General features: G+C 38.0%; 1 protein-coding gene across 1 annotated transcript; it reads left to right on the top strand.

Annotated features, from left to right (window-relative positions):
* Nucleotides 1-8,935: 8,935 nt before the first annotated feature.
* On the top strand, nt 8,936-14,988 carry LOC116324263 (haptoglobin). The gene is made up of 4 exons (XM_031744834.2): nt 8,936-9,028; nt 9,283-9,371; nt 13,467-13,750; nt 14,287-14,988. The coding sequence occupies exons 1-4, from the start codon at nt 9,006-9,008 to the stop codon at nt 14,848-14,850; spliced, it is 960 nt and encodes a 319-aa protein (XP_031600694.1). The 5' UTR covers nt 8,936-9,005; the 3' UTR covers nt 14,851-14,988.
* The last annotated feature ends 2,570 nt before the right edge of the window (nt 14,989-17,558 follow it).

The raw sequence follows: 17,558 nt of genomic DNA, 5'->3' as shown, positions 1-17,558 counted from the left end.
AAAGCAAAGGTACCCGGTGTGCTGCTGAAGGTCGTCTGCTTCAATATTTGACCTGTCAAGCATTCAGAGATGCCTTTCTGCATACCTTGGTTGCAACAATGGTTATTTGAGTTACTGATGCCTTCCTATCATCTTGGAGCAGTCTGGTCATTCTCCTCTGACCTCTGCCATCTACAAGCCATTTTCACTCAGAGAACTGGATATTTTCTCTTTTTCAGACCATTCTCTGTTAGAGATAAGTGTGCGGGGAAAATCCCAGGAGATCAGCAGTTTCTGAAATACACAGACCAGCCCGTCTGAGACCATCAACCATTTGAGTTATTCTTGCCTTCCTATAAACTCAAAGTAGTCTAGCCATTCTCCTCTGACCTCAACCTGATTCAGACGATTCCCCACAAACCCTGGAGATGGTTGTGTATTTCAGTACATCAACAATGTCTGAAATACTCAGAACAACCCATTTGACATGAACAACCATGCCACATTCGGCCATGTTTCTTCTATTCTGACGCTCGGTTTAAACTTTAGCAGGCTGTCTTGTTCATGTCTACATACGTAAATGCATGGAGCTGCTGCTGATGTGAAAAGCTGATTAGATATTTGGATTACTGTATTGAGCAGTGGAGCAGGCATAATTAATAAAGTGGTTGCTGAATGTATGTAGTGTGACTTTACTGGACCATAGAGCAGTTGGTGCTTTGTTCTCAGATCTATTTTCTTTGTCTGTTTTCTGATGCACACAGTTTCACAAGTATCTTTTTACTTTTCTCCATTTTATAAAAAAAAATCCTTCACATTTCATTTTTGCTTCTGAACATTTCTTACTCTACATTCAGCCTACATTGTTTGCAGAACTCAGTCAGGAAGGTTTTGAGGAAAAAAAACTAAGGATTTTTGATGACTCAGACTTTAAAGGGTGGTGAACTATTCAAGTTTTGAAAAATGTGAATGGGGCTTTGATTGTTGCAGGTGACTCAGGTGCTATGAAAAATTCAGTAACTGCCAAATCAACTGAGAAAAACTGTAATACTATGTTGGTTGTGATTCGTTACATAGATATATGTTTATCTCAACTCCAGTTTTAATGAATCTTATCATTAAATACATCATATTAACTGTAAAAGTAGTTGCAGTGGCTGATAGGCACTCTGCCATGTCCACATTTTAGCACATAGCACACATAGCAAATAACAAATAAGTGTTCACATAATGACGATTAGTCATGCTCGGTCTCTGTCAACACTTCTTTAACTGATATAGACTTTGCAGGGCTGTCTACTGTGTGGTATGTTTTTAAAAAATCTATTTTCAAAAAATTCATCGTGCGTCATGTTTCAGAGGTTGAAAGTAGTAAATACATAAGCTCTACTATCTGTCCTTTGTGTGTATTCAAGCGAAACTCTCCTGTTTCTCACCTTTTTTGGTAGATCTTCCCTGATTTTATTTATTTGTTTTCTCAAGAAGTAAATTGTTGAGTTAACAGCCATTTACAAGACTTGTTATCAGGTCTTTTTCTACAGGAATGTAGTGTTGATAACAATGCAAACTGATATGAGGAATAACAGTGAAGATGATGGCCATTAGAATAAATAATTTGGGAAATATAGATGCATCTGAACCCTGTAAAGCCTGAACCATGAAATAATTGCCAGACACTCTAATTTTTTGAGTATTTATTGACATTTCTGACAGATGAGATTATGAGTATTAATTAGATAGTTTTTGCTACATCTAACATCTTTAGTTTTTTCTGGAAAAACATTTTTCTGACTTAATAACTCTGACTTAATAAGTCATTTCTAATTATTTATTCGATTAAGTGTTCATTATCGGTTTTTACACACATGCACAGATAAAACTACCTGAGAGAAGCTCCAGTAACGATGCTGTGCTATATGGAGTCCATTGTGGTGGAATGGCTGCATTTAGGTTGTTCTTCTTGCATGCAGTGAATCTTCTTTGACAGGGCTGTGTCCCTGAGTGATAGATTCAGGCATATGTAGGAAGACCGTGGGGGAACGGTCAGGGCTCTCGAGCCAGGTCGCCTAACGCACACAGGGGTCATGTGCAGTAATAAGTGGGTCAGAGCGGCCTGAGGCTGACTGCCACAGCACATGAGCAGAAATACAATTTTGTCTTCACATCTTGGCCTGTCATTCTGTCTGTGTTTGTTTCACTGTGTACAGCAGACATATACTGGCACACATTTAAAAAGTGTTGTTTTATAACCCTGTTTACAAAAACAGGGTTATAAAAAAAGAAGTGGGGACACTATAAAATGTGAATAGAGAACCTTATTAAAGGTTTTATTTTATTTAAAATAGTACAGGATTAACATTTCTAATGTTTGAACGCAGAAGTTTTGTTGAATATGATGCCAGCAACTTTCAAAAGTCAGATGGACAGGGACATCGCAGGGCTAAAAGGATTTAAAGAGCATTTAAAGAACGGCAGGTGAAGGCACTGCTGTGGCTCACCTGGTTGAGCTGACCACCCATTTCCTAGGAAACCAGTGCCAGTCTCTCCAGTCAAAATATGAAAAAAAATGTGGAAAATATATTCTATAGAAACATGTTAGAAAATGTCATATTAATCTAGCACCTAATAAAATGTGCGAAATCATGTGTTATTAGTATAAGTGTTTTGCTGGTAACTGCATACGTGCCTGCACAGTGACAATCAGATAGCGACAGTCAGAACAGGATGTACTCAGGATCTGTCATTTACGATCATAAGACTCATGACGGAAAGTAGGGGGGTGTAAAGTAAAGTAAAGATAGATAGATCAGATCAATTTATTAATTCATTGACAAAGATCCATCTCATATCCTTTTGCCAGAGTATGAGCTGCTGCCCTCAGACTAATCTATTTAAGCTGCAAGCATCTAATTTCCCATCCACACCTGGGATGGTCTGAGCTTCTGCAGTGCATGGGCTCATCTGTGTAGGCACCATTATTGCTAAATGATGTTGCAGACTTTGGAGTAATCATCCACACAATGCCAAACTGCCTTCTGCATGTATTACAGCACCATGGCTCATAACAAAGAGTCTGCCTTCAGTCCAGAGTCGTCCCCAACTTAAAATTGCACGTTATGAAATGATGAAAAAATGTGAGAAAGGAAGCCCTGGATTGTTGAGTAACTAAAATATCAACTAATAATAGGAAAAGCATTTATCTCTAGAATTACAGCAGTCAGTCTCCTCAGTTCCCAAATTGAAAAACGAGGAGGTGATGAAACGTGTGGTAAACGAGGCCGTGTCCCAACATTTTTAAACATGTTGCTGGCATCAGAAATCAAAGCAAGTGTTCAACAAACAACAGCGACAACAATTATCCTATTTTCATTTAAGTTTAGAGTTTGAATGATCAAATCACTGCAGTTCATTTATATATATGTATGCAGTTTACAAAGCATTTAATTTTTTTTTAAACGAGTTCACATTTTTGCCTTTGTTCGTGTGTTTTTGACATCATTGGGAATATTTTTGCTCTTGTTCTCTCTGAAAAAGAATCTCTGGCAGTGTTTGTGTCACTGTGCCTCTCTTCAGTAGTTTCTCAGTCTAGCTTTTCTCCTTTTTATTCCATTGCTTAAAATTTCATAATATTACATTTTTAATGAAGATCTGAACACTGAAAAAGCACCTGTTTAACATATAGAGATACCTTATATGGTGAGATCATATAAGACATTCAGGGTGTACCCCCCTCTTTTATGCACTGCAACATCTGGAAATACTCCAAAAGTCCCTCAACACTTTTTAAACCACTTAAATTAGGTCTTTCTTTTTCTGTGTGTGGTCTTTGCTGTGCATTTAGGGTAACAACTGACTACTTAGAGAGTACAAGAAGAACAAGAAGAACAAAAACAGTTTCAGGGATTTTTAAATTATCTCAAATAAACTGAATAAAAGAAACCGTGCATCAACAGACATGACATTCTGTTATTTAACTGTAAAAACATATCAAACATTTGACAAATGTACAGTTTATGCTTTTAAATTTACACCCCTCTTCCCAGGTTTGTTTCCCAGGAGAAAAAAAATAGAAATCAATAATTTATAAATTAAAACCTATGTTTCTTTATAATTACAATACAATTTCTAAAAGCTGTTTCCGTCAGTGATATCATGGTTCTCAAGGGTTGCTATTGCCTTGTTTCCCAGTAATAGTATTTAATATTGAACTAAATATATTTGAAAAGTAGCTCACTTGAAAAATGTTAAGTCCCATTTACCCACACGATGAAGAACTTTTTACATCAGAGCATGTGTTGCTGGACTTGTCCTTATATGTCTTTATGTCCTGTCTGTCCCTATTGAAATTATGCACAGCTAACAGACATCACACCTCTTTGTACTCAGCCAACAGCTGCTGCATGCCTGAATGGTCAGACACCAAGCATGATACACCTGACAGATTAGCAGGTTAGTATGAAGCATTTTCCCCAATACAAAGCACTGAAGGGTTGATTAGGCTGACACTGCTAGCTTACACTGATTAGGATTTTTTTTTAAAAGCTTCCAACTGAAGGAATTTTCTTGTTTTTAATAAAAACAGAAGAAAATAAAAACACTAAAAACAACTGTTGTGAAAAATATCATTGAAATTGAACGAGACACGTATCTGTGTGGCCGCAGAGAGCTACTCAATGTTTGTGTCCAATAACAACCAGCAAAGAAAAATGTAATGGGACTATTTAAAATATAAATATTTTGGTGAACTTAAAGCGAAAATATAAGTCTTATACTTCAAATATTTATAGTAGTTTTTAAATTACAATTTAATGGAGTTTAGTGAATAATTCAGAGCTAAATGCATACAGCGTGGGGATTTAGCCTTATATTATTACGAAATTGTGTCTTTGAAATGCTGTCAAAAATAAAAGAGCTGCTGTCATTTAATCAAACCATAATTAACAAGAAATCTAATGAGACAATCTTACCGGCATTTCCTGAGAGCACTTGGCAAGACAGAGGTTGACAGCAGGAACAAAATCCAGTATTTAGATGCTGACTTAGTGGAAATAAATTCCTGTTAAACACCATCCAGTGGAGAAGAAAGTGGAGCTGTAGTCCTCATCATTCATTCTCCCGAGAAGCACACATTAAGCACAAAGCCTCTCGCACACTCCGGCTCTCTGTCCATGTGATTCAGCCTCTCCCCTCTCCTTCCTCCCACTCTCTCTCCTTGCATTGAGCGCTTGATCTCCAGTCCCCACTACTTCACTGTTTCCCCTCTCTACAGCTTATCACATGCACACGGTCTTCCCCTAGAGCTTCAAGGTAAAGTCCACAGCAGCACTTTGCTCCCTTTCTCTTTTTGTTTCCCTCCCATGTTTGGCCCCTCACGTGTCTCCCCCCACCCTCTCTCATCTTCTCTCTTTGGTCCTCGGTGCTCTGAACATCTGTCATGCTGTTGTGTCTTAGAGCTTCTGTTGCTGTTGAACTCTCACTTTCAGTCCACGCCTCATTATCTCCATAGACTCTTTGTCCTCAAGCTTATTGTAGCTTTCTTACATGCTTTGACTTTTGAACTTTTCACGTGCCTGTGCTGCTGAAAATCATTTCAATGGTGTAAAAATAAGTAGTCTACTACTGAGAGTATGAAAGAAGCACCCATCGTTTGCCCCTAGTGGTCTGGGCCCATGTGCAAAGCTTGTCTGGCTTGAGGGTCACATCCATCCTGTGTTGTTTCCCTCTGAGAGAAAAGACTACAGCTTTCAAGTGAGACCTCCTACCCTCAAATATGATTGGAAACACCGAACATCAGGTTTAAGGACACAGCACTGATTTGCTCTTGCCTTAACAAAATCTCCACGAGACGGGCTGAAGTCATTCAACAGCAAATGCACTGAGATTGAAATGAAAATTGAAGCATTCGGCTGAAGAAATGTTGATGAGGCCTGAGGAATAAACAACAGTGTACGTGCTGAGCAGCTTTATGTAACTTAATCCTCAAGGGGTTTGTAAATCTGCCAAATAAATAGGACATATCCCATGTTATAGTCAGGGAGCTATAGCCCGGTTTCTGTTCTGGCTGATTACATTTGGAGGGCTACCAACCTGAGTGACAGGTCTTTTGATGGTACAGCACTGTCAGCTATACATACTGTATCTATTGCTGTGTGAAGCCTGCAGACAAACTGAATGGCTCAAGCTCTGGTGGGAGTCACACTGTGAATAATACAACATAAAACATGCAGTATTAACCTGAATGAAGTTCCTATAAGATCAGGGACAGCACATGTGTTAGTGATTTGTCAACCCTTCCTTTCCTTGTTTTTTACTTTGTTTCCACAATCAGAGGAGTCGCCCTCTGTTGGTCATCATAAAGAATGCAGGTTTAACTTCTGTCTGTGTACATTTTTCCTGCCATTCCCACATACTGGATTGATTCATAGGAACTGTTTACTCAACCTTGCCTTCCAGAGCAATGCCACTAACAAAGCTGGGTAAAGAACAAACATTTATGGCATTTTCTGTCCCAGAAAAATATTTGCATGATCTGTGTAGTTTGCACCCACTGAAACGGTGATGAGGTTGAAATGCTGACTTTCAGAGAACAGAAGTGCTTCCTAAATGAACAGCTCTGTGTCTGACCCAATTAAAAGTGCACTAGCCTGAGTGTCATCTCCTTAGCACCGCCACCATAAAGTGACTTACTCTGACATTATAGAGTTTTAGGGTTTTGCTATCAAGTTATGTACTTAAACTGATTACCCCTAGGAAATGTTTCTCAGGGCTCCCTAGAAGTCAAATCTTCACACCCAATTAGACTATATTTTAAGTACAGAGCATGAATATTAAATCTATCTAGTCAGTTACTGATAGTTTTTAATGCATGACTGAGAATGGGAGCATTATGGCCTCCACACATTTTCTGTCAGTACTCATAAAAAAATGAACACAAAATAAAATGTGTCAGGCCAGCACAAGCTGCCAAAACAGCTTCCCTTCACTTTGGCATTGATTCTGCAAGTCTGAACTTTACTGGAGGGAAGAATACGATTTGTCCATAAGATGTTCCCTCAGTTGGTCTTTTGATGATCTAACGCAGTGGTCCAAAATCCTCAATACGTGTTGTAAACACTATAACATACAAGCCTAATTCTGTGTAGCATGTAAATAAAAGCGGAATTCAATGCAAAACTCATATTTTATTTACACATCGAACATTTAAAATGAAAAAAATGTGTCATTTTAAGGAAAATATTGAGTCTAATTTGAATTTGATGCCATTGACGTGTCTCAAAAAACTTGGGACCGGGCCTGTTTACCACTGTGCAGCGTTCCCTCTTCTTTTAACAGCAGCCCATAAATGTCAGGAAATTGAGGACAGCCTCATCTGATATACGATTCTAGTTCTGGGCCTTCTTTGCCATATTTTGGTTTGATGATGCTCCAAATTGTTTTCAGCTGGTGAAAGGTCTGGACTGCATGCAGGTCATGCTGTTGTAATAGATGCAGTATGTGGTTTACCATTGTCTTGCTGAAATATGCAACGCTTTCCCTTAAAAAAAATAAATAGTGAGAGCATATGTAGCTGTAAAACCTGTATATACCTTTCAATACTGATGGAGCCTTTTTCAGATGTGCCAATACTGCCAATTCCAAACTAATACAGCCCCATACCATCAGAAATGCAGGCGTTTGAATCTAGCACTGTTAGTCCCTTTAGAGGGTCACATCTTCCATGTTTTCCAAAAATAAAATAAATACAAATTTTGTTTTGTCTGCACTTTAATTCAGTCCATTTTAGATGCGCTTTGGCCCAGTGCAGATCGTGGCAATTCTGGAACACATATGTTCACATATGTCTTATTCCTTGTGTCATAGAGCTTTAACCTGCGTCTGTGGCTAGCACAGTGAACTGTGTTCCTGAGCACATGCAATGATTTCCATGACAGAACCATGACTATTTTTAATGCCGTGCTGCCTGAGGGCCCAGAGATCATATGCACCCAATATTGATTTTCGGCCTTGTCTCTTGTGCAGAGAGATTTCTCCAGATTCTCCGAGTGTTTTGATAATATTTTTACTTCTGAGAAACTCTAATTTCATTTTACACAGCATCACAACATTTTAGGCATTAAGGCTGTATGATTCTTCCTCTTGATAGTTTCAACCTTGGTTAGACCACTCCTAATGCAAAATAAAGTTATAATCACTAATAAGAACATTGTAGTGAACACAGACGTGTCTTAATCGCACGTCTGAGTAACCTCTCCATAGCCTCTGTTAAATAAATGCCCAAAGCCTCAATTCCGGACTTCCCACCATGCAACACATATCTAAATTATTTCAGCACAAGGTAACTCTTTACTTCCATGAATCTGATGAAATGTTGTGTTTTTGTTCCCTACAGACAAACTCATTCATCTGAACCTCATTTTGTGTAATAACAAAATAAACAGAACACAGTGTTGCAAAATACTTCTCATCCACAAGTGATAGCGGTGTGCAGGCTCCGTCAGCACTGTTTACCTTTAGTAAACTATGAAGTAAATCTATGACAACAGTACAAACTGTCTGGCTGTTATACTTTGCAAAATTAAAAAAACACAGAATTACAAAACCTCCAGTTCTTTAGATCCACTGCTGAGCTAAAGAGTAAAAATACAAAAAAGAAGAAAAATCAAAAAAATAGACTAAACCAGCAGAAATGAACACGTTTTACCACTGTACTATGGTATTTTGTCATTGTGCATTTTTATACTTAATTTAATTCAGTTTATTATACAACAAAATATATAATATATATTAACAAAAGATGGATATGCCACAGATTGTATGCAGCCTGACTCTAGTCTTTAGAGAGCGTCTGAATAGATGAATAAAAGTCAGATTGCACAATTATTTATTTTAGATTTCAGGAATCGATGCTTTTGTTCTGAGCAGAAATTTCCAGAGCAGAGTTGCTGCCTCTGAGCAGATATAAATACTCCCAGCAGAAAAATGCACAACACACTCGACGGAAGAGACTCTAACCATTGCTGAAGAGGATGAATATGATCCACAGAATGGCGTAAGTTGGATTATTCTTTGGTTTTCATCAAATCTCTTCTCAAAGCATTGTTTTACCATGAAAGGTTTTCCATTCGTCATCTATAATTTCCTACATGCTGTAAATCAAATGCTGAAATATCGATGTCAGTAATTAAATAACTGACTCCTTACAATTTCTCATTCTATTTTTTTGTCTGCTCCCAGCTCCACCGACCCACAGAAGCAGAGGCATTTAATTTTTATTCATCATTTCTCTCTTGTTGTCGTGTGAAGGTTTTCTCTGACTGTGGTCGTCCTGGCTGCGTGGGCCTGCCTGGCAGATGTGGCTCATACTGAAGAAAGGATGAAAGGCTCTGTGTTAGGTAACACACAAACTCTTAATTCGAAATAAGCTTTTTACTTCAATATTTCATGTAACAAAAAGGTTTCTGCATGGTATAGTATTTGACCAGCAAGGAATAAAAAAGCAGCCTTAAAAAGGTAGCACAATGCTGCTTTCAGTCAAACTGAGACGTCAGCATGCTAACTGGCTCACTGTGACAGCTGATATTTAACAGGTATGTTTATCATGTCATATCTTGCTTTACAAGTAAGCCAGTGATGTAAATATCCATGTGAGCATTCTAACAATTGACATTAATTAGCACTTACTACAAAAAGAAGTCATTAATTTTGCAGATTGTAGTAGATCAACTTGTTTTGAATGTCAGCAGCTCATTAAATGGCAGAATAATCAGAGGTTATCACAGTTGAAGATCAGTCAGCCAGTATAGTAGGCTCAGTTGGCCTCGGAATAAGAAATAACAGCATAAAGTCAAATAATTCAAACAAGGACAGTTAAAAGTATTCAAACATCATCAGGTTACCCTGAAAGCTGATTCTCTTATCTCAATGTTGTGTTTTCAGACATTTTTTAATTAAATATAAATATGACTTTTAAAAATAATTAACTGTAACTAACTGAACTGATTTTGTAAATTCGTAAAACTAACTAAAACAAAATGACAATATACAGGGAATACCCCTATGATATTGTTGTGTACATGAAATTTTATGGTAATCCATTCCAGCTTTGTTGCGATAAATGAGTGTGGACCAAACCGTATTTTGACTTAATGCCATACTCTCAGATTACTGATATTTACCACTGCACTTACGCCGGAAACCAGAGTATAACTCCATATAAACTGATCCAAGCAGCCGCTTTTTCACTTCAAGCACCCACAAAGTCCAAATCTGTGAAAAAAACAGTTTTCACCAGCTGTGTCAAACATAGAAGTAGGCTGTGAAAGAACTCCAAATCATGGCAGTTGGGTGGCCTTGCAAATTCCAGTAAGAGCTGCAAAAAATATAGGGCATTGTTTTTAGACTTTTTTCCTATATTGTTGGTCTATTTTTGCAACCTTAACACATTTGCATACCACAGTGTGGTATGAGAGCTGCCAAAGTTGCTTTTTTTTAAATGCAGGCTGTTCATCAGTTCTGTAAATGGGTGTAACATTCAATTTGAATATTGCAATAAAGCTCTCGTACTTCTCTAAACTAAAAGGGAAGAATTTATAAATACCAGGGTATTAAAAATGAGTTTAGTGGTCAAACCCACTTGACATGAAATTGGGCTTCATGTATTCCTTGAACTAAAATGACTTTGACACCCTTGGGTTATAGCGAAACCTCCTCTACAGCTGCTGTTCAGACAGATAACTCCTGCATTAAATGACACGTGCTTTCCTCAGGGATCTGAGGACTGGGTGACTTCTCTTTTTTTCCCTTCATTTGGCTCTGAGGCTACTGCCTTTGAAAGGGAAATCTGCTTCCCTGCTTCTCCTCAAACAGCTGATAAAAACTTTGCAATAATCCAAACAATCAGTTTCCAGTGAAAGATAAATGAACCCACTGGAGACGTGATGAAAAAGACATTTTTAATAAGACAAAGGATGCTATTGTTTATTAAAAATATGTACATAATGAGACAAAGAAAATAAGAAATGTAGCACAGATACTGAATCTATTCATTGTCACTGTGATGCATTAAAATAATAAGTTGTTCATTTCTTGTAATCCATTATATGCTGTACTTAATACAATAAATGAACAAAATATTGGGACTCATTCTTGGTATATTAATTCTGCCAGAAGAATGTAAAATTACAAGAAAATTGATGATAGTCTTTCAGTGCTGAACGGAGCTATCAATATATTAGTCAAAGCGGTCTTCATGATTTTCTCAGCCACACAAAAGACTAGTGGATGAAAAGCACAGAGAACAGATCCCATATTTTGCTCCATGATACATTATTTAAAGTCCATTGTTTTTGAAAAGGCTTTTTAGAGCAAGAAAGTGTCGTATTCAGATGGAAAAACTCTGCTGAAAAAGCAGGAAGAGATAACAATATTCTTTAATGACTGAAGTGCACAAAGTAAAACGTGACAAGCCTGACATCAAGCAGGTCATGTTTTATTAATTAGGTTTAAGTTCTACTTGAGGGAAAATGGGAAAGAGCAAAAGTGCTGTTAACAAAGCAGAAATGCTCAAACTGACAAAGTGTCCTTAAGGTCTACGCCTAAAACGAACATGTTCTAAAGATCCGTTTATGCAGGAGGTCTATTTAGACAGAGAGAGAGCAAATTAGAAAGCAGCAAAACAGGATGAGCGAGTCAGACATAACATTTGTGACAGTTTCAGTTGTTTTTAAAAAAACAAACAAACAAAAAAACAACAACAAATGAATTAGAATTTATGGGAATACCAAAAAAATTTCTGCTTCATTAAAAAAAAAATTTAAGATGACAATAAAAGTCATCTGAACGCACTTTATACTATAAAATGAATGAAAACAAAGATACTACAGGATTATAACAAAAAATCTATACTCTATACTTGCATTTGACCAGATGCCATTAAATTGAATGGTTTACATCGTGTTTATGTGACAAAATTACATGGAAAATGTACATGTAATCAAATTACTTAAAGTCAGCATTATGGGCATAAATATCGTTTTTTGTGCAAATTGTATGTAAAGCAAATTGTATGTAGGGCTAAGAGCTGCAGCAAAGCACAGTAGTTTACTTTAAATGTTTGATTTGAACCAAATGTATGCAAAATATACACTATATGGCCAAAAATATTCATTCACCCATCCAAATAATTGGATTCAGGTGTTCCAGTCACACTTTTCAGGTCTATAAAAGCAAGCACTTAGGCATGCAGACAGTTTCTAAAGACATTTGTAAAAGAATGAGTTGCTCTCAGGAGCTCAGTGAATTCCAGCATGGTACCATGATAGGATACCGCCTGTGCGTCCAGTTGTGAAAATTCCTCATACTAAATATTCCACAGTCAGCTGTCAGCGGTAATATAACAAAGTGGAAGCGACTGGAAATGACAACAAGCCAGCCAGAAAGTTGTTGGCCAGGTAAAGACATAGAGCAGGGTCAGCATGGTGTGCCTCAGGTCTGCAGTCAAACGCATGTCTCTTAACAGGTGCCATTTTGGGGTCCTTATACACACATAATACGGTAATATTATGTTGAAGCACAGTACGTATCACTCCGTGAGGCTCCAGACTACAGTAGCCATAATGCTCCGACAATCCATCAATCAGTGCGGCTTTGTAGCTTACCAAAGTCGTACTAAAACATTTTTGACAGATTTTTGAGCGCTGTGTACAACATAAAATCGGTTTGAGGTCAGTAAGCACAACCAGAATTCATACATACGGCCCACCGGATTATAAGGTGCACTGTCGATTTTTGAGAAATAACGGTAATAACAACGGTCCGCTTGCATGTTCTACAAAAAAAAAAGTGCTTTGGTGGCTATCTGACGGACAAAAACCAAACCAGTTCCACATCACTGAAGTTGCACGTTTTTAAAAACCAATTCTGGTTCATCTGTTTCATCTGTTTCATTCAACAATCCGCTTTTGCTCTTCTCGTTCTCCGTTGCCGCCATGCTTTTTCCGCCATGTGCGTATGAAAACAAAGGCACTGCGCATGCGCGTTTTACCCATATTCTATCGCGATATTTCATTTTCTTATCATTGCCTAACATTATACCGGTATTACCGTGAACGGTATAATATGGCCCAGTCCTAGTCACCAGTCTCACAGGTGTAATACATAGAGACAGACAACTGGCACTCACATTGACACCCATCTAAACACATTAACCTAAGACCCAAACTTTTGTTAGGATTTAGTTGGACATCACAGGTAACAGAAAGTGTTTTAAAGAGGTTGATAATGAGTTTAAACACTTTACTGAGCAGAATTAAAGTATGAGGTGCAGGTCGAGTATAACGTCTAATGTCCCAATATGTGGATAAATGGTCTCCAGAGGTCAGTAGTTTTTTTGTGATAGCCTAAATTGTGTAAACTTGAACTGCAGGCCAAGACAATATTTGACAGGATTGACAGGATTATAAATAAGAATGTCTGCGTTAACTTCCCAGCCTCCAGGACAGCATCACTCCGCTCCAGGCGAATGGTTGGTGGGAAACTGGCTCCTCATGTGCCCTGGCAGGCCATGGTCTACATTGCTGAGAGCATACTGGATGGAGGTTATGCAGGCGGTGCTCTCATCTCTGACCGCTGGGTGTTGACGGCTGGAAGAAACCTTTTCGTTAAGAAGAGTCGGGAGGCCATTCAAGGAAAGGAGCCTGTCATCCCTAAAGTGTACCTGGGAATTACAAAAAAGGATGATGCTAATTCTTCCAGTGAGGTTGCTGTTGAGAAGGTAAGCAAAGAAAATGTTGTAGAGTCAAGAATTATATTATTTCACTATGTTGTATATGTATGTGTTTGTTTTTCTTTTGTTTTCTTGCTCTGTCATTTCCATACACACCATATTTTTAAGGTTCCACAAGTTTAGAAAATCATCAAGTATGTGGATATTTTTCATTAAAGTCAAACTTAAGTCATGAAAGGATCGCTTTTTAACACCACATAATTGCTAACATTTCTGAGCTTAAAAAAATTGTTCAAACCTTCAAGGTGAGTGATGTGAATTCTACTGAAAGAGACCAAGAAATGATTCATGTGAAAATATATCACCTTTTATGAACTTCTTTGAAATCCGGCATACTTACGTATCTTCAGACCTTAAAATCTATTATCAGCGGGAAATTAGTCGTCATTTTAACAGCTCTTACTTCATACTTCATTACACGTTTATTCTGTGTAAGGAAGCACTGCTTGAAAGTGAAAAAAACAAATACAAAGCTAAATGCAAAATCAAATTTAAGAACAAACTTTTGCATTTCCCTCCTGCAGGTTGTTCTCCATCCAGGCTTTCAGAACCAGTCTGACTGGAACAACGACCTGGCTCTGATCCAGCTGAAGCAGCCTGTCGTTATAAATGATAAAGTGACCCCCATCCCATTACCAGAGCGAGGCCAGGACCTGGCCAAGGCTGTGCGTGGGTCAGGAATTATCACTGGATGGGGCTGGGGACCCCTTCTCACTCCTTCTCCCTTTCTCAAACACATCGTAGTCCCCCTGGCCAATCACTCTGAGTGTAGGGCTGAATATGAAAGTCTTGCACTCACGCCAACTGTAGATGATGACATGATCTGCACTGCTGCCACAAAATATCAGGAGAATGTCTGTTTTGGGGATGCAGGTGGAGCTCTGGCTGTCACAGATCCTGAAACTGGGGACATATATGCTGCAGGGATCCTGTCCTATGATAAATCCTGCACTAGGTACAAGCACGCAGTGTATATGAAGCTTTCCTCATATTTGCCCTGGATCCACAGCATTATGAGAGGAGATACAGACACATCAACTGCTGTGCGCTTTAAAGCAATGTCTGCGATGTACAGAAGGCAGGAGTAATTTGGCCGTCCTTTAAGTGTTGAGGAGGTGTTTAATCTGTGATTTGTGCTTGTAAAGTAACACCTGTTGTTTTGTATCATTTAAATCTGTGAAGAGAGGAAAAAATACACTGAATAAATAAATTTTTAAAAAACAGCATTTGGGATTGTTCTCCTGGTCATAAATCAGTTCTACTCCAAAGAACAATTTGGATTTGTGCTTTTTACACAGAGGTAATAGATATTGGCATTTGGTAGACTTCAGATGAATTTATGAACTAGATCAGCGGTCCCCAACCCCTGGGCCACGGACCAGTACCGGTCTGTGAGTCATTTGGTACCGGGCCGCGAGAGTTGAGACTCTGGTGTGAAATGTATGGTTTTCAGGGTTTTTATCGGTTTTTAGCGTTATTTTGTTATCGTTTTTTTCGTTAACTCGGTTTTCCTGGGTCTTTTCACGTGTGTTATGAATAAATCTTCTTTTTTTCGGTACCGGTACTAGTTTTATTTTGTTGTATTTATCCGCGACACCTTAAAGGCCGGTCCGTGAAAATATTGTCGGGCACAAACCGGTCCGTGGCGCAAAAAAAGTTGGGGACCGCTGTACTAGATAGATAGACATTTTTTTTTAAAAAAGAAGAAGAAGGAATAAACATTAAAATGTACCACAGTAAAGCAATCTCTCTTCTTTTATCTTGGACAGTGATGTCATAAAGCTCCTCAACTGTCAATTAATATGTGTAGCCATCATTTACATTACTGCCTTCTTGCAGCTCGCTGAAAGTTGCGCTTGTTTCATGCTCATAGGAAACTGCACCCTTCTCTGTCAAACCGGTGTGTTTATCTCCCGTTAAGACTCGAGCTAAAGCTAAAATGCTAGCAGATTTTTTTCTGGTGGTTTGCACATGTGCCTTGTGGATAAAGCACTAGTATTTCACTGTTAACTGAGGAGACACGAGTATACGAAGCAAGCTGCCGCTGTCTCAGCTTTTACTGCTCTGGGATCAGTTATGATTGCTGCTTCAGATGGAAACACAATGACCATTAGCAAGTAAACGAGCTTCAGTGACTTAGCATCGTAAACTAATGAGTTTCATCTTTCTAACCACTTTGTCCAACATGTGTGATGTAAAATGAAGTTTGAAAATATTGTTAATAATTCATTTAATACATTAACAAAGAAAGCTCTGTTGATGTGAGGTCTAATAAAATACAACAGATCAGGTGCAGCCTTAGCTAGCAGCCTTAGCTAGCTCTTTCAGATTGGCATCTATCAGATTGTTTTTGAATAATACGTTTAACCACCTGCTTTGCAAACACTACACATTCATTTTTCCTTAATATTTTTAATACCTCTGTAGACATTGACAGTTGACCATGTCACACATGGCGCTGCCTCCTTCACTCAGCTGATGTTTTGTTATTATTATATTTTAAAATATTTCAAATCAATATGTAGGCCTGTGTTTCTGAGCTCATGAACAACTGTTGTTTTCAGATATACCCGGTCCTCGTAGGACAGCCACTGCAAACAAATCATTTATTGAATATGATGGTCGACATTAAACAGAATATGAAGTACTTAAAATGAGCTCAATCTTAAACATGCAACAGTAATATGAATCTATTTAATACTAACAGAGAACATTTATCTTCAAAATAATAATTTTTATTTTTAATATTTTATATATAAAAAGTCAGCTAATAGTAAAATAAATTGTTGGTAATATAGTAATGTAGATATTTATTTACACCCATTTAGAGTGCAAGGAGTGTAGAGTGTACAGGCAGTACAAATGGTTTGTTTAAATCTGATCTAATTTATCTTGAATTGCTAAATAGTGGATGAAAAAACCAACATAAAACTCCTGAAGTATTTGCAGAGCTTCTCCCTGTGACTCTTTGGCACAGCGCTGCACAGTATGGCTATCCAATCCTATTGTGGTGTCACTGCACTTGTCTAGGTCAGCTAGTGAGAGGGCCATTAAATTGTGGAAGTGTTGACATTATGTTGTGCCAAGGTTATAACAGAAATCCATCAGCTGCTATGGAGCTCTACTCAAAGACTGTATATAAAAGATGCGACATTAATATTACCTACTGCTATCTGACTCTTTATTTTTGGACCATATTTGGATGAGTGTTGTGCTCAGTTATTGGCAAGTTAGTGTTAAGAAAGAGACTCTAGACCGTCACTCATCAAAATGTGGAAGTGTTGACATTAAGCATAAACTTATTCTTAAATTGGATTTCTTGTATTTGGCAATAACCAGTACTATTAGAAGGCTAATCATATTAAGTCCTCCAAAAGCACAAGAGATCCAATTCAGTAACTCTAATTAATGGCCATACATCTACTGATACACATGCGTATTGTAGCTGGCTGTGGGTAGTTTAAAGAAGGCTGACCTACTTTTGGAGCTGCAAGTGGCCATTTGAGAAACATTGGCATTGGCATAATTTTTAAGCTTTGGAGGTTCCCATTTGGCTCAACTTTACATTTTGAACAAACACTTGCAAGCAAAACACAACTCCACAACAGTGGTGGGGAGTTCTGTCAAGGAAGAGAATGCTGCTGCTATTACAGCTCTAAAATGGTAAAACTGCTTCCTTTTAGCTAAGCTGTCACTCTGAGACTTTTGGCTGGTTATGTGGTGAATAGATGTTGCCAATATCAACTTGTTATGAAATGATGTAAAAGGACAAATGGGTGCACAACCTTTGGACCAG

This window comes from Oreochromis aureus, linkage group 1 (assembly GCF_013358895.1).
Source record: "Oreochromis aureus strain Israel breed Guangdong linkage group 1, ZZ_aureus, whole genome shotgun sequence".
In the NCBI taxonomy this organism is placed as follows: Eukaryota; Metazoa; Chordata; class Actinopteri; order Cichliformes; family Cichlidae; genus Oreochromis; species Oreochromis aureus.
Note: the sequence above shows the minus strand (reverse complement) of the source record. Positions and strands in the feature narration are given on the sequence as shown.

Excerpts from the sequence above, each read along its gene's own strand:
- LOC116324263 (XM_031744834.2), top strand. The coding sequence starts at position 9,006 with ATGAATATGATCCACAGAATGGC. Across the intron at positions 9,029-9,282 it reads AATATGATCCACAGAATGGC|GTTTTCTCTGACTGTGGTCG; the intron begins GTAAGTTGGATT and ends TGTCGTGTGAAG. Across the intron at positions 13,751-14,286 it reads GTGAGGTTGCTGTTGAGAAG|GTTGTTCTCCATCCAGGCTT; the intron begins GTAAGCAAAGAA and ends TCCCTCCTGCAG.